The 25,509-nt window shown below is 40.4% G+C and overlaps 1 protein-coding gene across 1 annotated transcript in view; it reads right to left on the minus strand.

Annotated features, from left to right (window-relative positions):
• Nucleotides 1–25,509, minus strand: part of COL9A1 (collagen type IX alpha 1 chain) — a 97,787-nt gene that overhangs the window by 24,561 nt on the left and 47,717 nt on the right. Inside the window, exons 16-30 of the mRNA XM_065401741.1 lie at nt 25,353–25,385; nt 25,194–25,250; nt 24,321–24,374; nt 22,744–22,797; nt 20,688–20,741; nt 19,380–19,433; nt 15,435–15,488; nt 15,231–15,284; nt 15,050–15,103; nt 14,725–14,778; nt 12,361–12,405; nt 11,447–11,500; nt 11,289–11,342; nt 3,132–3,185; nt 2,263–2,334 (exon numbers count right to left, since the gene is read on the minus strand). Coding sequence (XP_065257813.1) covers nt 2,263–2,334; nt 3,132–3,185; nt 11,289–11,342; nt 11,447–11,500; nt 12,361–12,405; nt 14,725–14,778; nt 15,050–15,103; nt 15,231–15,284; nt 15,435–15,488; nt 19,380–19,433; nt 20,688–20,741; nt 22,744–22,797; nt 24,321–24,374; nt 25,194–25,250; nt 25,353–25,385 — 801 coding nt within the window. The remainder of the gene's footprint in view (nt 1–2,262; nt 2,335–3,131; nt 3,186–11,288; nt 11,343–11,446; nt 11,501–12,360; nt 12,406–14,724; nt 14,779–15,049; nt 15,104–15,230; nt 15,285–15,434; nt 15,489–19,379; nt 19,434–20,687; nt 20,742–22,743; nt 22,798–24,320; nt 24,375–25,193; nt 25,251–25,352; nt 25,386–25,509) is intronic.

A 25,509-nucleotide genomic window follows, 5' to 3' on the forward strand; every position in this document is an offset into this window, starting at 1 on the left:
AGGATAGTGATAAGGACAGAGAGAGGAGGGAAGGCACTAGTAAATCTTTGTATCCAATTAGATCAAATGTCACGTAGGGCTCATTCTGAAATTTTCCAATCTCCTTTGTCCATCTCTAGACACACTTGTTCAGAATGTTTATACTTGGGGAATAGAAAATTCAATCATTTGGCCATAGGAACATAAGAATGGCCCTACTGGGTCAGACCAAAGGTCCATCTAGCCCAGTATCCTGTCTTCCGATGGGCCAGGTGCCCCAGAGGGAATGAATAGAACAGGTAATCATCAAGTGATCCATCCCCCGTCACTCATTCCCAGCTTCTGGCAAACAGAGGCTAGGGACACCATTCCTGCCCATCCTGCCTAATAGCCAAACAGAGTATTTCACTCCAGTTCAGATTCAAAGCAGGAGGGTAGTGACCAAAAGTGACTATGATGTAATGGCTGTTCATTAAGGTCTCTGTAAAATCATTAGAAATACTCCTATGAGCTTCACTGGGCTTTGGATCAGGCCCTATATTGATTATCTCTGTCCAATTCATAGTGGAAAGGTATTCATAAGACCAATGCCATCATCACAAAGGACTTGAACTGCCACTCAAAGACGGGCCACAGAAAAGCCATAGGTAAACAGACCAAAATATGGTGAATCAGAAATAGTGTGAGACATAAGAGCTGGCATTGCTTTCCCCCCACTTCCCAACATAAATATGAAAGATCCACCAAAGTGCTACCATGCAGTTACAGGAGTACTCTATATTTGTATACAGGTAAATAGAACAGGTCCCAGTGGATGGTGATGAAGAATATGTGGCATAAGTCCTGGGTTTGGAAGGATTGTTAAAATGAATTGTCATGCATTGCAAATATCTTCTTCTGGTTGCTCTGTACATCACCTCTTAATGCACATATCACTGGGCTTTTGATTCAACTAAGGCTGGATACATTGCTTGCAAAGCACATCCAGTCCCCAGGAAATCAGGAAGGGAGGAGGGGGACACTGATGACTTTGCATCAGTCTGGAGTGACCCCATTGTCTAAGCCTGAGACTGGCTCCAGAGGTAGACATTTCCAAATCTTCTGGACCAGCAGGGTGGGAAGGCTCAGTGGAAGGCATGGCCTCTATGGGATGAAAAAGGAAATAAACTAAAAATATGGTTTTATATATAGGGCTCTCTCTCAAAATAGGAAAAGTAAAAAGAAACAATGAGCTGAATTAATTCCTAGCATAACTATTTATTTTAAGGGAGTTACACTGGGAATGAATTTGGCCCTATGCTTAAAAAAAAAAAAAAAAAAAAAAAAAAGCAAATTTAGAAATATTCTCAGAAATCACTTACACAAATGGAAGTCAGCTGGATGTACTCTCAGAAACTATGAAAGACACTTTGATCTACTAAAAAGAGGAATTTGCAGATTCCTATCTGGCAACATTGACAGCTGGCTAGGAGTGTGTGTACCGGAAGTCAACATTCTGAAAAACCACACAGAAATATACTAACTTGATAGTAATACAGAGAGGACAAATGTTCAAGGTGGCCCTTAAAAACTTGCCAATTTACCTAGATAAGTAATTTTAAAAATTGTCACTAAGCCTTCTGTGGGCAAGCACAGGAGTAAGGGGGCATAAACCACAACCACAACCCCCACCTAGCCTCGCTACATCACCAGTGTGCGCTCTCCATGTCCTTCCCCAAGTGACTGGAGGAAAAGCGTATATTTTGTATAAGAATCCACTGTTATTCAGTGACATTCATCCTGCAAGGCAGGAAATCTCCAGCAAGTGAGTAGGAATTCTGAGGCTTCTCAGGGGCCCAATTTTTCCCTACAAAATACTGTTTGAGATACTTGTATCTTGTGAATGTGCATAGATAGCCTCAGAAGTTGCAGCATACACTATATTTCTATAGTATATACAGAGTACATAGAAACATTGCAGATACTGAAGTAGGGTAACATTTTCAGTGACTTCCCATTTTCAGGAGTGCCTAAATCAGTGATTTTCAAAGGGACTTAGACACTTTTGAAAATTTTATCTGTAACCTTATTTATTTACAGGGTGGATTTTTTTGGTAGATTCTTATGAGCCTTAATTAGCCATCGGACATTTAGAGCACCCAACTTCTAAGCAGCTATAATTGATTTTGGTGTGAAACAAGAAACTCTGAGAAATTAATAATCATAACAATGAATGAGTGATGTTAAAATCATTGTATTCCTCGTGTTGCCATTCTTCACGGTGCATTCGAGCGCATTTCTTACCCTGTCACCTTTGGCGCCAGGCAGGCCTGAAGGACCTGGCAGTCCCGGTAGTCCTAGGTCCCCTTCAGGACCCTGTGAAAACAAACCAAGGATGGAAACTTCCCAGTATTGTTTCTGGATAGAACCAATGGATAACTATAACCAAGGGCCAGTTTCTGGGCCCCTTACACACATTGAGTAGGATTTTATTCCCAGCTCATACAGTCAGGGCATACTCTGTGTGAGTGGAGATTGCAGAATCTTGCTCATCTAAACAGTACTTTTGAGGAACTTATTATTGACGAACACAAATAGCAGCACTTATTGGACTTTCCCCTCCAGCCCTAGTGCTAAATAGTTTAGTTCTTAACAAAAAATTCCTGTCATTTATCCCCCATGGCTTGTACATTCCTCCTTAACAGCAGGCTCTTTCAGCTCAGACCTCTCCAACTGTGCTTCTAACTAGTACTGTGTAAATATTGTTTGAGTGGTAGTACAAGAGGGCATTCATGATCTGTCCCATTCATTAGTTCTAGGTAGCTGCTAGCAAAGAGCTGTTCTTTCACCACTCCTGCTTCTTGAAAATGCATAGTGCACACACAATCTTACAGCTTTGGCTTCACACAAAACAAAAAAGCTTTACGCTTTTTCTATCTTGCCACCTCTTATAACCACAATACATTCTCAACACATTTTCATATGCTTTAAAATTTGAACATTGTGATTTTAGTACAGACACAAAGTACTGAAAAGGAAGCTTATCAATCATCCTTTGCATCATACTCCCTTGACTCCCTGTGTAAATGAATAGGGGAGTGAGGATTCCTTCTGATGCCATAAGTTCCTGGAAAATAAATATAAGCTGATGGGAATTGAAATATGCTGCTTACCAGTTTCCCTGGTGGACCTGGAGGCCCGGCAGGACCTGGCTCACCTCTGCTACCCTTTTAAGAAACAGAAGGGCATTGTTACAACCTTGAATATTTATTTTCTAATTAATTGTAAATGAATGACCTTTTTCCCCCTCAAACTTGATTCAATTACTGTTTTTCAGTGGGCTCTAATTTAAGGCTCATGTATATTAATGCAAACAAATGCAAGAGTCATAAAACTAAAAAGTTCTTAAAAGTAGTTTAAAAATCACTATACATCTGTCATGGCATACACTATGTTAATTAACATTACATTCCTGGACTTTTCTCATAATTTCCCAATACAGACAAACAAACTCTATTTTACAATTACAATTTTACAACTATTAATAATATTTAGGGACAGTCTGTGAACCCCTAACTCACACCAGTTAGCCATTACTCACAGAAGTGATCCTCTCCGTGGGACTACTCCAGTGAGTAGCCGCTCATCACTAGCCAATTTCAGGAAAGCACTTGATCACTTCATTAAGTCTATCCCTATCCAAGACAGCACTTAAGCACATGCTTAACTTTAGGCATGTGCTTTTAAGTCTCATCAATGGGACTTACGTGCATGCATAAGTGCGGTCATGAGGCCCAGTGTGAGTTTGCATATTATAATCTGGCTTTTAACTATTAGCCTAAAGTCTCATACTCCCTTACAGTGGACACATCCAGAGCCAAATGTGAACATTTCATGGGAGAGTTCTGGTCAGCAGCAGACTCAATGAGGTAACAAAGACTATGAATTTTATGGGGGGGGCGGGAAACCCTAAAACTTGTGGATTTTGTCATGGATGTCAGGACAAGCATACATCTTTAATTATGCTTTAACCTCACATCTTTACTTTAGGACATGTGTACACATTAAAATTTAAATTATGTATATATTTTAGACATCATACCCATAAAATTAATACCAGCACTATCTCTTTAAAATATATGCTATGGGTGAATTTCAAAATTTGAAGAAATTTTCAAAAGCGCCTAAGTCCCATTTTCAAAAGGAACTTCGGGACAGATTTTTAAAGATATTTCAAAGGGAGTTAGGCACTTAGGTGTTTTTGAACATACCACTAATTGCCTAGCTTCATCTTTAGGCACCTAAATACCTTTAAAAATCTGGCCCTTACGAGTCTCTCGTTGAAAGTCAATAGGACTTAGGCACCTAAATCACATAGGCTGAGATTTTAAAGGTATTCAGGCATTGCAGTGCTCAGTGTTGCAATGCTCAACTGATTTAGGAACCTACATCTCACTTTCTAGAGGCATTTAGACCCTTGGGAGCCTAAATCCCAGTGATTGTCCTAAGTGCCTAAATCCCTTTAGAAGATGAGAATTAGGCTCCTAAATCAGTTAGCCATTGCACTGATGAGTGCCACAATACCTGAAAACCTTTAAAAATCTGGTCTTTGGGGACTTTTGACATTTGTACCGAATATAATTTAGGGAGAATACTTGCTATAAAATCATGATGCAGCATGTAATGAGACTATAACATTCTTTATTTAGCAGTGAAAGTTATCAGTTATAAAGACCAGTTATTTTAATCTGATGTGTGTGGCTCTAAAAGATCTGGCTGAGAGTGAATCTAATTACTCCAATATGGCATACAGTAGATAATTTACTATTTCAGAATGAAAAGGAAATTGTGACATGAGTGGATAAAAAGAGACACGAAAAATGCATTTTACACCATATGTCATAAATGCATGGATTGGCTTCTCAGACAAGGTTAGAAAGACTGAACTCTCAAATTTTCACAAAATAATGAGGTATCCTGGAGAGATCAGAGAATTTAGAAAGATTTTTTCCCAGTCATTTCCTCAACAAAGTTCCTGTGCTGTTAAAGCCATTATTTTTTTTAAAAGTATTGCTGCATGGTTTGTGAAAGCATTATTCATAGTAACAGTCTGACCCTCACCCTATGACCCAGAAAACTCAGTAATCTTCTGTAAATCCTACATTTAAGCACACGAATCCTGTATTACACTTCTACCCAGGATTGTCACATATTCTTCTAGATTTCAGGTTCAAGAAAGAAGATTTAATTTTAACTAAGATCAGTTTAAAAACCATTTATATCTAGATACCCCATAAGGACCATTTCTGAATGACATGAAAGTAAAATAAATCCTTTCAACACAATTACATTGACACAGAATAACTACTTGGCACTTGAATCATGCAGGTTCTGGTCATGTGATACTAAATTTGCAACTTTTCCTCAAATAGCAGTATTTTTCAGTGTTTCCCTAGTATGGTGAAAAAATACACTGAAGATATCATCTCCTGCTACCACAGATACTGTTATTGGATAGATTATTTCATACTAATGTCACATCTTTGGGTCCAGATGAGCTGTGCTTGACACTGGACCTGAGTGGAAAGACAGGAAGACAGTGACTCAAAGCCACTTTTCCACCACCACCAACTCCCAGTCCTAGGGCCAGCCAGGATTTTCATTAGCCCCAGGCATAATTTGAAGCAGCCCAAGACCTGTTCTACATTACACCTGACAGGAATGATCCCCTAGGATCTATTTTGTTGGCCAGGGATCACCAGAACACAAAAAGCTCTGGCCATGCCCCCAGCACATCACTCATGGCAGGGGTGGAAGGGCCAGAAATAGGTGGTATTTTGCTACTTGGGGATGCCCTGATGTCATAGGATCATAGATGGTTTGTTACAACAGCATCCTGGCTCCTCCAGTGCAAAGCAGCTGGATGGCAGGCCGAGGATGTGGACCAAAGACTTCATGACCAGTTCTGATCATCAAGAAAGAACATCTCATACTTATACACATTAGTTTTATCTTATCTCTTATATAAGGCAGATAGATTTTATATTACACATCTTGAAGTTGTGGAGGGACCACTCCCGCCCTGTCTGAAATTAGTGGGAGTTTTAACATTGGCTTCACTGGAAGCAGGATTGTGACCTTCATATGCAGAATGTGCTTTGTTCTTGATCTAACTATAACTTATGTGTCTCTCAAGTATGTGCCCAGTCCATGCTGTTTCCTAGCACCACTGTGGTGATAGCTGCCTGGAAAGGGGTGAGGAGGGGTACACTCTCCAAGGGTGATGCAGCTGCCATGCTGGTGTGTAAAGGGGCCGGCCACAATCTAGCCCCAGTGTCCTTTCAGAGCCTCAGATAAAAGGCACCATCCATTGTGTGCTGGATCCTCAGGTGCACCTGAGCAGAGAAGGGCATTGGTGGCTATGCAAGGGGACATGTCGTCTGGCCCAGTAATGCAAAACAGCTGGTAGGATAGGCAAGGACCCAGCCCTGTTAGAGTTTACTATTCCACTATAGAATAAACACACTTTGGGGTAAATTTGAGTGCAGTGTGGGCAGTTTTGCCATGAGCCAGACAGGGTTCTTCCTGGGGACATTGTCCGTAGCACGGCTCCTCCACCTCCCCTCCAGCCCACATGCCACACTCTAGCCTGAATTAACTGAGACTGCCAGCAAAAAATTAAAAATCTTTAAAAAAAGCTAACTTTTTCAAATGGCTTAATATCAGTTTTATGCTGTCAGACAGGATGTTCACACCTCTGTATGTCACATTCTCTGCCAATGCTACACTAACAATTATCCATGGAATGTATGGCGTCAAGAATACAGGTGACATTCCATTAACCATCCAGCATTATTTAAAGTTACCTGGGCTAAATATTTAAAGATATGTGTGTATGCATATTAATACAGTAGGAATATAGACTCTGATAAGTATTAATATACACTTATTGCAAGTGCCAAGTGATCGCATAGCCTAAGACATTATCCTTTCAAAATCAAGTCAGGCACAGGAGGGAGAATCTAATGGCTTAGAAATGAGGACCAGGAAACCTGGGTTCTTCTTTTGCTTCACATATCCTGTGTGATGTTAATCCATCTGTGCATCTTTAAAATAGGAATAGTAATACTACCCTATGTCCTAGGGGTTGTTTAAAAACAACTTCATTATTTGTGAAACTCTAAGACTAAAACAGACGAGCAGTGCCAAAAAAATTGTGTATGCACGGTACATCCTGGGAAGGTGAAGACATCGGACTACTTATCCTGCCACCGTGTTGATGCCCAACTGAAGAAAATGGACCCACTTTTTAAACTTCAGGCATGTAAAGGGACCTGGTATCAAAAAGTTGATTTAAGTGACAGGACAATTAGTACAGCAATCCAGAATACATTTCAGGCTGAAAAAAAGGTCTTACAATTGTACCTCTGAAAATAATCTTTGCAGTAGAGCACAGATAAAGAAAATAATTTAGCTAAAAACTACTGTATATACTAAACATTTTTTTTTAAAAACAGCCAATATATAAAAGCTAATATGCATGCATGTCTCCGGGTTATTTACTCAACTTACTATAAAAGCTTAAAACACCAAGCTATTTAACAAATTCAGAACTATACAAAATGTTAACCAACTAGAAAAGCTGGGAATAAAGCAAAAGGAACAAGTATCTGGTATAAATTCACCATGAAAAATTAAATGCTGCTAAATCTTAATAAATGTGTGGGGAGGAAAAATTGCAGATAATTACTTAAGGGAACACAGTCAACCTCACTGATTAGGCTTGACACTTTGACGTTTAAGAATTATTTCTTTTGGGCCACCTGCCACAATGACCAGTTTAAAAAGGATTTAAACCACAAGTTCAGTAATTATTTAGAATGACTTGTAATGAGATGCAAACATACTGTTAACTGACAAAACAATTACAATTGAAAAGAAGCTATGTTTGATTGGAAATTAGAAAATGCAAGTTGCACGGTACTCTTGTTACAAATGTAAGCATGTCATTTTCCTGTTTTATTAAATGAAGGTTGAATATTTCATAAAAAGCGTATAAATTATAACAGGCTTTTTTCTCAACTGCCCATACCAATTTTCTAATTAAAATTAGATGATTATATTTTCTCAAGTGTTTATTTTCCTATACAGAAAATCTTCAGTAGTCAAGCAGATAAGATTGTATGATCTATTCCAATAAACAGATAAAAAATATTTTGTCTGTTGTTGGAATAGACTATGTAATCTAATTATCTTCATTTTGAATCATTAAAACCTCCTCTGAAAAACTATTATAAATGTTTAAGCTATTGGATATGACAGCTCTGGTTTCTGAGCACTGACTGGCTAACAACTAGGGTAACAATATTCTTCTGTGGATTTTAATAATAAAAATTGTTCTATTTATATAGCACCTTACATCCCAAAGGTTCCCAAACTGATATGTTAACAATATGATGATTTAGTTGGTGTTGGTCCTGCTTTGAGCAGGGGCTTGGACTAGATGACCTCCTGAGGTCTCTTCCAACTCTGATATTCTATGATTCTAATATACAGGTGTTACTTCTTCACCACTGAAATATAATCGCCAATGAGGGAAATGCAGCCATTATTTAATAGTGCACAGAAGCAGCAACAGGGCTTGAAAACTCACTTGCCAGCAGAAATGGGAATTTTCCATTGGTAAGTGCCTCTTGCAGGCTGCTTAGATAAAAGAGGCCGCCTGAGAATATTGTTAATAAAATAGAAAAAAATCACGTTTAAATTTGTAAACAAGAATCTCACCCCCCCGCCCTCCATATCAAGTTACACCACAGAGGCGCACTGGAGGAGTGCTAATCTTGTTGGCTCCATCATCCCACACTGAAGGGTGTCCCGGCCCTTCAGCAATTACTAGCCTTGTTGTCTCTCCACCGCACTGAAGCAGAGGACAGAGGTAACACAACCCTTTTGACTCCCCTTCCTTTTAGCCCATGAGAAGGTGCAGTGGCTTCCTAGTTCTCTCACTTCCTTGGGCCTATTAAGAAAATGATCCTGATAGCAGTGACTTCTTGGTGGCTCCTCCTCTTCTCTGTCAGGAGAAAAAGGGAAGAACTCCAGGTCCCTCCTGACTCCTGCCACAGAACCCTCCGCTAGGAAGATGGGAGCAGGGGTTGGAACGAGAGTGGTGCATGGAATACGGGCTTAATATGAGTAGAGGACCTTTGACAGTAGAAGGAACCAGGAGAGGAGAAAAAGGAAGGGAATGATCAGTAGGAGGATGGAGAGTGTAGACTTGAGGAAAGGAAAAGTTAGAAGAGAGGAAGGAAGAAACTGAAATAAGTGGTAAAGAGGTGACCAAAGTAGAGATTAGGGGAAGGAAAGACAAAGAAGAAATAATTCATTGAAGAGCAACCATGGGATCTGTTACATTACTGAATGATGAAACAAAATGAGGGGAACACATTCCCCTGATCTCTGCAGTGACAAACAGAAAAATCACTATATTTAATCTGCATTGAGTGTTTCTGCCTGACAACAGGGTTACTAATAATTAACCCAGCATGTCAACTCCTGTTTCTATGGATCGCTGATTTCATAAACTCATACTTGCATGTTATGGGATTAAAAGCATAGTTTAGCAGATTATCTTGCATGGTCAATGTAGAGAGATACTTTGTTCTCGATCTAACTATAACTTTTATGTGTCTCTCAAGTATTTAGGAGATCAATGCCAGGAGAACAGTTCAGAAAACAAGTTCCATTCCATCCAAGACAACGCAGTTGGAGGCTTCCAACAAACCCAAGCTTTGGTGAGTATAGTTATGGCAAGCTTAACATTGAGATATTGTGTCACAACATGCTGAGTATATATATTCATGTTATCTATTTTTATATCCTTCTTGGACAGCCAATGGCCAAAAGTCATGCAAAGGTGTGTTCCAAAGAAAATAGTGTGTTGTAATAAAGTACATTCAGCAAATGACAATGCAAACCACAGAAACATACAGAAAGGAAAAGAAAACTTGTTCTTTAGCTGAGATTTGTTGAATATTTAAAGTCAGAGAGCAATTAGTTTATAGGAGCCAGTTTCCTTGCCTGGTTCCCCTTACAAGTAAATCACTAATGTTATATCACAGCACAAGGCCTGAAGGCTCCAAGTGAGCACCTCTGGAGTGGGATGGCAAGAGAGGAACTTGCAAACAGAGGTCATGGAGCATGAGTTCTTCTGAGCAGCAAATGGTCTCACACTGTGAATTCTAGTGCATTAAAGCTATCCCCCACTCACAGACAGTCTGTTGGGGACCATTTCCAGTAAGTTACAGCAGCCTCATGCTCTTCTAACTTCTCTCAGGACCAAGACTGGGGCCAGGCGAGAGACAAAGAGAGAAAATCAAAAAGCTGTTACCAGCCCCCTACAGCCACCACCTCTCATATCTCATCCGCAGCATAGACTCTGTCCCTATGTCTTCAACATTACACTTCAATGAATGCCACCATATTTCTCTATGTAATTCCTTGCTTCTCCTATCCCACCCTCCCTTAAGGCTTATTCTTACCCTGGACTAGCCATCTTTCAAAACCTCTTGTATGTTTTTCTGAAGTAGGCTAGTGCTGTGGAAGCAATCTCCAGCAAAAGTACATGCTCCTCTGAACACCAGTATTTTCAACCAGAAGGAACTACTATGGTTCAAAGCACTAACTGTCCAGCCCCCTCCACCACTGAGTAATATATCTAGTAAAAGCATTAGAAAGGATCCAAGCCACAATGTTCGGAGGTGTGTGTACAGCACTGGCTCAGAGCATGTGATGGTGTCTGTTTCTAATTGCTGGCCCTGAAAAGGATAAGAGCATGCTCTTTACTGATAGCTAAACAGTTACTTTTTTAGCTTTAGTAGTAGGGATTGTGCTGCTGGTGTTGACGGTCTTGGGCTTGGTTCCCACTCTTGACTGGGGGGGTCTCTACATGTGCGTCCATGGGTCCTTCTGTTTGGATCTGGGGATTCTGCTCAGCCCATTATGAAAGCAGGGACTAGCTGCAAAATGATGATCCATGTTTCAATTTCAAACTCGCCACCACCAGCACCCAAAATAAGTTGTGGAATAATTGTGTCAATTGTTTTGTTTTGAGTCCAGCTGAAATCTGTATATACTGTAATTGTGAGCACAGCTGCTTTTTTAATGTGGGTTGATGCGCATCCACTTGACTAAGGAGTTAGAGCTTAGTGTTTTCCTTAAGTAACTGGCACTTGTGATAAGTAGTATGTATACCACATTGTTGGGTTCATCAACCAGGACCTCAGACATCACAGTTCCAAATATGCACAGTAGGAAACAAGTCAAGTACTTACAGGTGGACCCCTTGGTCCTATTGGTCCCTCTATCCCCTGTGATCCTTGTTCGCCCTGTTTTCATGATGATAAGAACAGAGCATGTTTGAAAACTGACTCTTTGCACAAAACAGAAATGTTCTTGTGAAAGATTCAGAAAAGAAGAAACGTGATCTTACAGGTTTACCAGAATTTCCCATCAAACCTGGTATCCCAGGGGCACCTGCATTACCCTGTTAGACAGAAAGGTGAAAAAGTTAGCCATACCAAGCTACAAGTTACCATAGCAGTTCAAGAGAATTAACATAGAAATTAACAAGCAATGAAATCAAACCACCTGCTGTACCCATTTTTGCTCTTACTCTTTATTCTCCACCTGATTCTCCTCCGTCCAATTCCCCTATGTTCTTCCCTTATTTTTGTACAGCAACCAATCACACTGATGGGACTCCAATTATAGTGGATGCACGGAAGCATGCCATAGATTTAAATGAATCCCAACTTCCAGTCTAATCTCTTTTTTGAGTTGCTCACGGTTTTTTCCTCAAATTTCTTTTGGTCTGAAATTTTCACTGCTTTTTGTTCAGGCCCTATGTGAATATTCGTGGAGAGTTTGAGCAGAATTGGAACAGCCATTTTTCAGTTATTTGAACTGTTAGAATTGAAAGGTCTTGTCTTTTTATCCATTTACTGCAGCTGCATATGCTGTTCTTATTAACATATCTAATCTTTTTTTGAAGTGTACTATGCTATATGTGTCAATGATATCCTCTGCAGTGAATTTCACAGAATTGCTATATGCTGCATTTTAAAAAAAACATTTTATTTTAAGTGTTTTGAATCAACAAAACCTTCTTTCATCTTTTACACAAGATCAATGCTATTGTCACAGTGAAAGAACTGCAAAAACTGCAGTCCAACCACTGATTAAGTTTTTGTTCACTTATCTGGCATGTATCATTTTTTATGTCAATGGTTATTTTTCATTTAACCACAATGACAAGTGAACAAAACTTCACTGGCTATTTTAAAATTTGATAAACACAAAATCCAGTTTTAGAGGAAAGGAAGTAGATTATTTAAATTATTTTACCTTTGGGCCAGAAACACCATTTGCACCTGGGGAGCCAGGTAAACCCTAAAAGAAACAACATTTTAAATGTCATTTGTGTGTTATTACAGAGTCTAGAAATGTACAAAAAGCACCTGCTGAAACTGTTGTTAAAAATGTAACTTTACATTATTGCAATCATAATTTATACTTTTCGAGTCCTTTCACCTGAAGATCTTGATGCACTTTCCAAACAGTAATTGATAAAGCCTGATCCCCCTGTGAAGTAGGTAAATAGTATTATCCCCATTTTATAGCTAGGCAAAAGGCAGCACAGAAAGGTGAAAGATTGTGCTTTGTTCAGGGTCACAACATGAGTCACTGCCACTGCCAGATTCAGAAATGGGTATAATACCCAGAACTCCCCACTCCAATCTTATGCTCAGACTACAAAACCCCTCTCTCTTGTTTACACTCCACATTCCCTCTCTTGTATACAACCGTTCACAGCAAGTGCTCTCTATAGTTAGGAAAAAACATAGCAAAAAACAGAACCAACTTCAGAATGCAACTGTACATCAAATGATATTTTAACTTAGTTCCTTCAATATCTTCTCTGAGTATCTGCTCCTGTAGCAGAATGTTTTGAAAAAGTTTCTGTTGGGCTTTTAACACTTGACACTGGTTTGACACAAATAAGCAATTATTGTGAGAGAAGTAACTGTAACCAGTGCAGGAAGTATTCTTTACGCTAGCATTGGAGGCTGAATTTTTCTGTAGCTGCAAATGTAAAGGAAATAAGCTTTTTAATTTGGGAACATTATGCACTATCTATATTCCCAACATATCCAACATTTTAAATCTACAAACTACAAAATTAAACATAAAAATGTATTTACTGGTATGGTATACATCTCCTTGACTGTGACCAATCCACATGAATTAAGAATAGCACTGTGTATTTTAACAGCAGAGCAGTGCTATGCCTTTTATGTATGTATTTTATGGTAGATTCAATTTGTTCTTAGTTATTTATACTGTTTGAATTAAATTAAACCCTCATAACACCCAAGTGTGGAGAGCCCCATAATGGGATAGCTGCAGATTCTCCTATCACAGGCAAATCCCTCACTGACATAAAGTGAGTGTATCTGGCCACTAGCTCCCCCACATCCCTTCCATATGGGACATTTTGGGGCAGAAGGAAGTATGGGGCACTCCAGCAATCCTAGACTGGCAGAACAGCCGCAGGGGATTGTTCCATCTGGGTAAATTCAACCAGCCTTAGGCTGCTCTAACTTTCATTGTGGATCACTTTGGCCCCCAGCCAGTCCCAAGATTAGGAAAGGCGGAAAGCCATCTTTCACTACCTCACCTCCTTAGCTGCCCCAAACACAAGATCAGTACAGCTGAGGAATAAGCCCTCAGTGTTGATAAAGACAAAATCAAATCCTAATACACAAATATCAGAATATATCTTCAACCCTATAACGCAGACAGACCAAAAAAAAACAAAAAACCCAATAGCAATGCCTCCTACACCTCAGGATGACCACAAGCCTCACCTCCTACAGCATTAAATCTAAAACCCACACCAAATAAATAAATACAAACAAGAAATTCTGGGCTTATGTTAAAATTTATAAGGCACTCGGGATGGGAATCAGAAAGTTATTTAGGCACTTAACTCTTTTCATTACAATGTGTGATGAGCAAGTATATAAACCTAGATAGATAGGTGGATAGAATTATAAAGAGATGATTAGTAAAAAGAATTGAATAAAGAATAAATATTGGTAGAAAGAATGAAAATAGCATTCTACTGATTTGTAAACGAATTCCTTTATACTTAAAACTAAACCACACTCAGACACCCCTACTATCAGACAAGGTCTAGTAAACTCCACTGCCTGGATAAACTTTTGCAAAATTAAAAACGTATTGGGCCACATGCTCAGATATTCCCACAGTGCACAGAGTCAGGGGGTGATGTGTAAAGCTTCTACTTACACTGTTCTGATCCTGATGTCCATGCCTTTTACTATGTGCTCTGTTAGAGTAGTCTGCGGGCTGTTATTTATGCCTGCCTGTAACAGCCACAAGGCATTGAACCCTTAGCCCAGGAAGAACTCCCAAGGAAGTTGCATGTTGGTCCACCCTTTTTTAGTAACCTACTTCCCTATTATGCTGACAGCCAAGAGGTTGTTTTGTGTGCAACCCTCTATTTTGGCTATACACTTCAGGATCACCCTTGCACTGGAGTTATCCTCCCTGGGCCATTCACTCAGTTTTTCCACCTAAGGTATGATGAGGCACAAAAGCTGGCACAAGTGCATCTGAGAAACTGGTCTCTTCTTTGTGTTTGAACTGAATAGGACTTTCACATTTAAAGTATCAGATACCTACTGGCAGTCCTTGAAGTCCTGCATCACCTGGAGCACCAGGTTTTCCTGGTTCACCCTGAAAAAAAATCGATTTACATAAATTATATAAAATCTTCAGTTAAATAAGTAAAAAGCCTTTATTTCTAGAAAGCAGAAACAGTATGATTTTAGACATTTAGGCTGGGGAAGTTTACTAAAAATTACCACAGTAACGTTCAGAAACCAAAAGCAGTAGCGCAATTGAAAAACATACAAAATATATAGGTGAGTGGAGCTATTACAGTTAGAGCAATGTGAATCAAATGACATGTAAACTGAGATAGCCAGATAGGATACAGTTAGCCTACCTTTGCTCCAGGCATTCCAGGGATACCTTCCCGGCCATCAACCCCCGGTAAGCCCTTGAAACACAGATAGCATATTGTTATAAAGAACATTCTTTGCTCGTCTTAATGCTGTTCCCCAGCATTTGCAATCTAAAGGATCACGATAGAGAACAAATTTTTAAAATAAATGAGATATACGTACAGCTTCTCCTTTAGGCCCAGGGAGGCCAGTTATTCCTCTAATACCTTGAGGACCCTAAAAAAAAAGATACATTGAAGTGACATATGCAAGAAGCATCAATACATGATTATTCAGGGATGTATTTGGTAAGTTACCTTCAGCACACATAATGGGATATATAATATTATTGCTAAATGTTTACTGGTAAATATGATTTGAACTCACCCTGTCTCCCTTCGGACCTGTCTCTCCCCGTAGACCTCTCTGTCCCTGGTCTCCCTGCAGGAAATATTTTCATTTAGCAACAAGTCAGAATACAATTGGTCGTATTGATTAAATGAAATCAGGTAAAACATCAAAGGTGAAATTCACGCTTGTGCAGAGAGCATGTGCTTGACCCTGTGCAACATTTGAGCCCCAAATCAAGGGTTTAGGTGGGTCTTGAATGGTACATAGCGACCTCTAACTGGTGAATTTCAGTTTAATGGCTCACTCTTGCATTACTTGGGAACACCTAAAACTCCCAGTGAAGCCAATTAGAGTTTGGGTGCATAAAGATGCAAGATCTAGCTTTTAATAAGCACCACTGCCTTTTAAATGTCCTTGTGTTTTCACATTTACCCATACTCCGCTTAGGCTGCACTCTCACTCTATAAACAACTAAAAAGTAATTCAGTGGAACCCTCTTAAAAGGGAATCACTTCACTATGGGAAGGGAAGATATCTACATTCACTGTATGCTGGTATCCATGCTGACTAGTCCATTTAGGCAATTATAGATAGGTATATAGTTTTCTCAACCATTCTTAAGATATGTTAGATGGTACTTCCCTTCCCCTTATTAGATCAAAACATTGTTTCAGGTGTTTAGGTACTTACGCTCAGAAGGTGAGTACATCTATATTTTTTCTGTGGAGGATGCACTAATTCTAAATGAAATATGTCTAATTTACATTGAAACCTAATGTGTAATTTACATTGACATTAATTGGCCTGTGCAGTTTATAGTTAACAGGCCCTGATGTAGGCCAGAAGTTAGGGCACTCACCCAGGATGTGTCCCCCCTCTGCCTGATTTCCACTTGATATAAACTATTTAAATATTCACTGGGCCACAGAGAGTGTAAGAATGATGCTATAGCCCAGTGCTTAGTGCACTCACCTGGGAAACCCAGGTTCCAGTCCCTGCTCCAATGTGTGTTTAAGTATTCTACACAAAGTGGGCCTGGGTCTCCCACATCCTGGGTGAGTGCTCTAACCACTGGGATAAAGGGTATTCTGGGGTGGGTAAAATGGGACACAAGCTCCTCTTCAGTTTTTGCAAGAAAGAACTTTGGGGAACTGGCTTAGATATCACCCCTCTCCTCAGCATTTCCTATTGGCTCGTTTAGGCAGCTCCCCTCTCAGCTGGCTGGCTTTTGTGAATCTCTTTAAGTACCTAACTCTCCCCATGCCTTGTATAAGGAGCCTGGCACCTAACTTAGGGCTGAGGATTCCACTAGGAGGCAAGGTACCTAAAAGTTAGGCACTGCACCATTGATCCCAGGTCCCCTTTATGGAACGGTTCCAATGTGGGATAATGATGTGCAAAAAGAAAAGAACCCAGCTTGACCTTCAGAGCCCAAAGGGAGTTTACAGACTTGGCACTAAGAAATAAACATATTTTTACTAAGTGCCTGTTCTGCTGTTATCAAGTTACACCATTAACTTCAATAGCAACACTATCAGACTCAAAATGTCTGAAAAAACCTACACAATACACAATACCACCTGAATAAAGGTGCTTAATTAGAACAATTTCTCTGCTATAAGGCTAACTTTTATTTCTTTTATTATGACATCTAAAACACCCAAGCTGCTTTCCCCACCATAACAAATATTGTTAGAAAAGAGGTAAAGTGCCCTTGTTTAAATGGACAACATTTAGCTTCTATTGGACTCAAAAATGATTTGTTTATCCCCATGTATGAAAGGGAAGAGTCACTGTGATTTTTATCATTCAACTGAATAATGCAAAGAGAAGTTTTTCTGTTTTGTTTGTAAAACAAGGGACTGTTGTGTCTCCAAAACATAAAAGTGCTTGCCGCTGAGTTATGATAGTGGGCAAGTATAGAGGCAAAGATATGCATGTATGTTATGCCCAATTTTTAAAAAACATTTTTTCTTTATTTTTTATATATGCCATTTTAAGAACACGAATTGTTATACCAGGCTAACCTGGCCCATCTTGTCTGGTATCAGTTACAGGAAATCATCTATTCCTGAGGCTTCTGAGAAAGAAATGCTCAAACACACACAGGCTAATTGTGCAATGTCACATCATGGGCTGGAGAGAGAATTATTTACATATATTGTCATTTGTACAGTTTATGATTATGCGCTTAAGCATGAAGAAATCCTGTCTAGTTGAGATGAAATGAGATCAACTATAAGGTTGAATGTTATGTGAAGGGTGGTTGGGGAGATAACTAGCGAAGTAGAATGATCCTAGGGGGTATGGGGCAATTACTTCCAGATTCCCTCAGAATCTGCTTATACCTGAATAATGTTAAAAACCTTTGTAACTGGGGCGCTGATGCCTAGCAGTAGCAACTGTCACCCACAATAAGTGGTGGTATTTGATCTACTTTTTCCTTCCCTTCATCCCCCCTCCTCCCTTTAGTTTAGCTGGATTTGAGAAGTGAAAAACTGGGAAACCAGTGGGGATGTGGGAGGTTAGTGGGGAAGTGGGAAGAAAAGGAGGCCCATTGTGCCGTCTCCCAACATTTTCTCTGAGGATACATGTACTGATCATTCTTTAAAAATTTGGTGATTGTTGCATTTCAATATTGAATGTAACACACAAATGGGCATGCTTTTACTAAAAGGGCAGAGACCTGGAGAAAGCTTGGAAGCCTTTATAAGAACTTGCAGAACATTGTGACTCTGGCATCAGTAAGGAGAACACATGCGAGATTGTCTAGCTGTTGGAATTTTGAACAAGGAACTTTTGGGAAAGTTAGAGTGAACGTCTGAGCTAACTTTGGAACACATGGCACCAGTAGCATGGCAGTCGGGGCTGCTGAAAATGAAGCAAGCACATAGCAGAAACATCGTGCTGCCGTGAATTGAGGTGTGACTAGAACAGCTCCAATGCAACCAGAAGTCTCACAGCTGCAGCCAGCTGTAAGTGTACAGCAGCCTCTAAAGCAGTGGTGTCCAACCCTGGGTCTGGGGTGGGGACGTTTGTGGTCCTCAAGAGACTAAATTGTGGCCTTTGAGCATAACTGTGTCAAGAAGAAAATGCCCTGAAATTGTTAAACCAAAGTGTTTGAATTAACCCTATTACTGCAGGGATCCAGATGGGGACACCTCTTTCTCCATAGCCACAGGAGCAACTCTGAGGTGAGATGGGAGAACTCTGAGCAACTGCTGTCCCTTCCTTGTTGTAATTGCTATACAGCTCACCCGCTTGGCATCTGCTCATTACTGAAGAGGCTGGAGGGAGCAGCACCGGTTGCTTCATTCCCTGCTTTTCTGTCAGGATGTGGAAGCCCAGGGGAAGCAGAACAGAAGTTCGATTGGTTCTGTCTGCACCTGAGGCTGTGCCTACCAAAGAATAACTTCCCTCCCACGACACCCACCCCAAGGGGAAATGAGAGAGAAGCTGACAAACAACACTAATAATCAATGAAGAGTCCTGTGGCACCTTATAGACTAACAGACATATTGGAGCATAAGCTTTCGTGGGTGAATACCCACTTCGTCAGACTCATGTGCAAATCCAGACTAACACGGCTACCCCTCTGATACTTAACATGAATAATGACTCCCTTAGTCTCTGCCTAACTCAGTTTGGAGGAGCCTGAAGTCTCTCCTCAGCTTGCTCTGACTTATACCAGTTAGAGCCATCTCCTAGGGGTCATATGCCAGCTGGGGCTAGCCAGATACTCCTCCTCACCCCTGGAGGCCGGAGCTGCATGGAGCAAGATGTAGCCACGGGGCTGGCAATCCCGCGGGCTGGACTGAAAGCCCTGATGGGCCGGACCCGGCCCGCAGGCTGTAGTTTTCCCTCCCCTGTACTAAGGGAAAACCCTTTGCCAAAGCAAATAGCCCCCTGCTTTACTTCTATAAACTTTCTTAAAAGTTAATATCACTTTGAATGATCTGGCTGACACAAAACTCTACTTACAGATCCACCAGGGAGCCCTCGTGGACCAGGGTCACCATCAAGGCCACGAGCACCCTACAGAATAAAGAGATAACACAAGATAGTAGGGCTGACTTCCTGAGATGTACCAAGCACCTACATATCCCAATTACTTCGGTAGGAATTGCAGGTGCCCTGCACCTCTCTGAATTTGGCTCTGGGTTATTAAAATAAATACAAACAGTTTTCACAAAGTGGCTTTTTAATCTTTTTAAACTCTAGTTTGCCTTTTGGGGAGTTATATAATTAAATGCCAGCAAATGTTATATATGAAATTATGTCATTCCTCTATCAAAACGTACTGGACAGTGATGAATTAAGCCACTTTGAACTATTTCAGAACAATTCATTGTTGTCCTTAACTAATTCCCTGCATCACACAAAAACATACTGCACATATATAGCATAATGGACTGACACCAAAATGTGAATTGCAATTGATTTTTATATAGGGTCTCATAAAACTATCTTCAAAAATGCTTTATAGAGAGAATCAATTATAAGCCAAAGTGAAAATAAATGTTTTCAGGAAAGATTTAGAAAGAATAAGGAATGTGTGTCTCAGAGAGAGGCAGTAAGTATTTCACATAGCTGGGGCAGGAATGTAAGTGGCCAAATAACGGTGGGAGGTGAAGGGGACAGTGGGGATATATGGTGGGAATCGTAGAACAAGAAAGAAAGCTTTGCTTTCCATATCTTTCACTGGATACACAGACTGGATTTGCACCATTCTGTTCAGTGACTGGCTATCGAAACTGAGTTAATGAAAGTGATCCATGTACCAAGGCAAGCAGGTGAAAATTAGAGACAGAAGAAGTAGAAAGGCTGAGGAGGACACAATCAGGGGAAATGAATATTCAATAAACTTTAGTTTTATTTCAAAAGGTTATGGCCTGTGTAAATTAATATCACAATTAAGCTTGATGCCTTGCCAACAGCACCAAGAGGATATGCCAAACTACTGTAAGTCTTGGGGAGAAGGAGAGAATAGTAAGAAACTTCAGAAAGTCCACTTCAACAAAATTTGCTGATGTACTGAAGGCATTTTCTCAGAAAGGAAAGGGTTGGCTGTCCTCGTGACCAGAAGTATGATGTTACAATTGCTGGAACACACTTGGTGGGAGAGGGAAAGTGCAGGCATAGCAAAGGAGGGTATCAAAAGTTTAAGTAAGGCTAAACCCAGAAAGCACCCATTGCATAGTGACCCATGGTTTAAAAATTACATGTAGTGGAGCCAGCCTCTGACTATCAGCTGCATTATATTTTATAGAGATAATTGCTAGTACTTACTTTGTTCCCTTTGGCTCCCATTATACCAGTTATGCCTCTCAAACCTTGAATCCCCTGGAAATGAAAAATAAGAAAAGTATTGTGACAATTTAGCCCATATTGCTATTTTGTTATCAGAAATGTAGTAGTTTTCAGATAGTAGACTTCTTAAGATACTACATATTTTCTTTGTCATTATTTTATTCCTTCCCTTATATATAAAAAAGAGCCAAATGCTTCTGCATTAAAATGTTTAATTCATGTGGTAATTTGAAAACTGTACAATTAATAAAATATCAAATTAGAACACTGGTAGCTCAGTCAGATTGACCAAAACCACACTGAGGCCTCAAACACAACTGTATATTAGAGACAGGAAAACACTCATTGTTCTGAGGACCATAAAGTTGAAGTAAACCCCTGAAAAAAAATCTGACAGAGGAACCGGGTCTAAGGCTTTTATTTCTAAGAAACCTTACAGACTATTTCAATCCTTACCGTCTTCCCTATAAAGCCCCCCCTCAGGCCTGGCATATCCCTTTTTAAGATGACATCACTTTCCCTGCCTCTTGAATCCTGGATTGTAGTGGACAACACTTTAAAATATTGTGATTTTGAAGAGCTGTGGAGTTAAATGAGTAAAGCAATGTGTTATTTCCTGATGAATGCACTACATGAGAACCTGTATGACCGTGGGCCACTAACTACAAGTGTGTTAAATGACTAGGCCTGGCTGAGGATGAACACTACAGGCCCCCTTTGGGAACAGAAAATGGATCTTTTAGTACAGTGAACTTAGGCAACTACTTTATCAGGGAGATTTTATCAGTATTAAGGATAAGAAGGGCTTATAGTCTTCGTTCTATGCAGTCTCTTGTATTTCTGTAAGCTCTAATCAGACTTTTGTGTTTGTCTGGACCTCCATGATCTAGGACTTGAAAGTCATGAGCGTGAAGGATAATTCTGGCCTACTGAATGATTTAATTTCCCCCAAAATTGCACTAGTCAAATCTCCAGTCAAAGCTGGATACAGTAAGCATTAGAGAACTCTTTTCAATCCCAGAAAAATATAAGTCTTCACCATCCACACTTCTTTCTCCTGACTCACTCACCAGGAAACCAGAGACTATGCAAACTCTAACAAAGGGAGTAAGCATGCCATGATTAAGAACCAGCTCTGTTGTGGGAGTGATCCCCTTGCTCCTTTCTGTTCCCTACTGCATGTCCTAGCTATGGGAACTGGAGGGAGGGCTGATCATGGAAGAACCAGCTAAGGAAGAACAAACAGGAACAGGGAAATTAGGACTCTTGGGGGAGGCACAATGGAACTATAGAAGGAGTATGCCACAATCTGCCCAGGAGTGGTGGCCACAAAATCCTCAGTTCTGCAAAGTCTAAGGGTACATCTACTCGGGGGGGGGAACCTATGGCAGCAAGTCTCAGAGCCCAGTTCTACAGACTTGGGCACACATTTCTAAAAATAGCCTTGTTAGATGTTCCCTCTCAGGCTGGAGCTCAGGGTCTGAAACATGGTGAGAAGCATGGTCTCAGAGCTTAAGCTCCAATCCAAGTGAGAATATCTACATGGCTATTTTGAGCGCCATCACACAAGCCCAAATCTGTAGACCTGGGCTCGGAGACTCACTGCTGCAGGGTTGTGTTGTTTTTTGTTTTATTTTTGTCAGTATAGATGTACCGTAAGTCTCAAAGTTAAGCACACATATATATCTTTCCAGGTTCAGGCCTAGGTCACCAAAATCATGCACAGTAAGGTCAGAAAAGCCCAGTTCAATCATCTAGTTGCCCCCCTGCAGTTTAAAAAGTAATATAAGACAGAGTACACTAATTATTTACAATGTGAAAGCATTACAAGAACCAAGCCGTGAGAGCAGAAAAGGGCATGCTGTGAGGTTTTACTATGCACAGTTTTAAATATTTTTACCTTTATTCACAATCAGTGTGATATTATTATTAAAAGATAGATGTGTAATATTATTTCATGTCTAATTGCTTATAAAAAACAAATATGGTGACATGAAACAAATTGATAGTGCTATTCAAAAAGGAAATACTTTACTGGAGGGCCTTGAGCTCCGACATCACCTAGGACTCCCTGGGCACCTTCCTCACCCTGGAAAAACAAAAGAAAGAAAGCTGAAGCAAATCCATACCAGGAAAGGGAAAACACTATCAGCATAAGTGTTACCACTTCTTACTCACTGATCCCTGTCAACATGCTCAGCATTGAAGGAAACCCAACATAGACACATTTCCTGCCCCAAAGAGCTTACACTTAACATTAGACAGATAGTAAATTAAGGCACATAATACATTGGCTCATTTAATTAAAGGGGAATTGCAACACATTTCAACTCTCTCTGTATTAAAAATTTGCAGACTTCTTTCTTTGCTGAATTATTTTTTATAGGCTTCATGGAAGAAATGTGTTCCAAGAAGGAATATGAATGAAGATAAGGAGGTCATTTTGCTCAAGAGTAGCAAGGGTATGTTTTATTTAAGCTAAATCATTCCATTTTTCTCAAAGTTAGTATTCCCAGGTTTGTTAATTCAGATTTTTAAAAACTGTAATGAGGTTTAGGTCGGAGTCTGAAAACTGGGTGTGTATGTTGATAGCCTCACATGCAATTCAGCATTATCCTTCACTGTTGTTATTATTAAACCGTGCCTTATTAATCCAGACACCTTTCTGGTGACCAGGTAACACCCTTCCCTCCCCTCCTCGCCCGCCCCCCCCTTATGCTGTTAGAGAGCAGAGCTACAATTCTCAGTGCCAGGCTGATTTACAAGAGGTTGGTTCTGGGGCACAACAAGGATTTGGCAACTCCTATAGCTCAAGCATTCTGAAAAGTGGGGGGACTACTTCTGAGAAGTTAATATTCTTTTCATTGTATATATGGATATGGAGCAAGAGTTTATGGCACAAACTTTGTTCCTTATTTTTAAGGTATTTTAAGGTGCTAGATTGCCTGCCTTGGAAAGAGAAGTCCTCTGTGGACCAAAAAGTTACAGCATGGGCAAAGGTAGTTCAGGGTTCCCCAAATTTCCTCACAAGTATCCAACAAGCCCATTTCAGATGAATTATGTTTTTAGGTGAGAATGTAGTTCAGTCTTCAAGCAATTCAGTCCTTGGTCCTTGCCTTCATCTCTGTTGTGGTTACCTAGACCTTTCCTATACCTCTCCCTCCCCATCATGTACTCTTTCCCCCCATGCTGCCATCTCATTCTCCCTTTGCTCTCTCCCTGCTCAGTTGTGCCATCCTAAGCATTCTCTAGTCTCCTACAGACTCTCTGCACTTAATTCCCAATTTTTAACATTAATAAATACTGATTTTATTGTGCAGCTAGTTCAATAATAATTATTCTGATGGTCAAAATGAAAAGTGAGAATGCCAATTTCTGTGTGATAATGAATGCAGAATAGAGGGGATGACTTAGCAGATAATGTGCTGATAGTGACCCAAATGACATACAGGAAGTGGGCTGTCAGTTCTTTCTGGCAGAAGTATCAATAATTTTGATGGATTCTAACAAGATGACTCTTTTTGAAGCATAGGCTAAACTGGCAGTTATTTTGCTACCAATCATTGCCTTCCATTAAACTACTGCTTGCCCATTAAAATACTGTTATCTTACCTTATGACCTTGTTTCCCTGGTTCACCATCCTCTCCTTTTACTCCTTTGTGACCCTAAAATAAAGGAATAAAAAAAGAGTGCAGACAATTTATTTAGAATTTGAGAAATCCACTCTTCCAGCGTAGCCTGCCTACCACTCTCCAGGTGTACCTTCTGCAGGGGCGGCTCCAGGCACCAGCGCAGCAAGCGCGTGCCTGGGGCGGCAAGCCACGGGGGGCGGCCTGCTGGTTGCTGTGAGGGCGGCAGTCTGGCAGCCTTCGGTGGCGTGCCTGCGGGAGGTCCGCCGGTCCCGTGGTTTTGGCGGCAATTTGGCGGCGGGTACACCAAAGCCGTGGGACCGGTAGATCACCCGCAGAAACGCTGCCGAATCTGCGGGACCGTGGACCGCCCGCAGGCGTGCAGCAGAAGGCCACCTGCCTGCTGTGCTTGGGGCGGCAAAAAACATAGAGCCACCCCTGACCTTCTGTAACACCTCCCCAACTCCATGCACACCTAGACACTTTCGGAAATGGGCTGTAGTGCAACCTTCAGAAAAACCTAATCCCAGATCCAGTAAATCAGTGTGTCCAACACTGCACTAGTAATCCCCTCATAGGGATAGTATCCCCAGAAATCAGACAAAAGAACATAAAAGAAACTAGAGTAAGTGTGAGTCAAGAAGGTGCTTGTTTCAATTTGACATTCTGAGGCCTTCTATAAAATCAAAAGGCTTGGAGGAATACCTAGCATGTCTGAAGCTTTGGGACTATAGATGCTTTGGAAAGTGATCTCGCCAGTATCTTGGCACCATGCTTTCTGGACAATATAATGGGAGACCCAAAGGCCAGGAAGTCCTCACCCCAATCAGTGATTCAGTACATCAGTTCTCTTACCTTCATTCCTATTAGGCCAGCGTGTCCTGGACGACCAGGTGCACAAGCATTGGGACACTGAAAAAGTATCCACACATTGAGTTAACATTGATAAGAAACTTAAAAAGGTACATTTTGGTTTAAGATTGTATTTTTCAAAAAGGTGAACAAATGTCTTACCAGTGGATCTCCTTCATGCAGCCCAATTGTTCCCTAAATTTGACAAAAAGGTTCAAAGTTAGAAAGTGAACAACAGGAAAAAAAATGACCTTGTCTCATACAACGAAAACCACACCTGACACACTTCAGTGTAGGAAAGCAGAAGATATAGAAATGT

The sequence above is a fragment of the Emys orbicularis genome, chromosome 3 (genome assembly GCF_028017835.1).
Source record: "Emys orbicularis isolate rEmyOrb1 chromosome 3, rEmyOrb1.hap1, whole genome shotgun sequence".
In the NCBI taxonomy this organism is placed as follows: Eukaryota; Metazoa; Chordata; order Testudines; family Emydidae; genus Emys; species Emys orbicularis.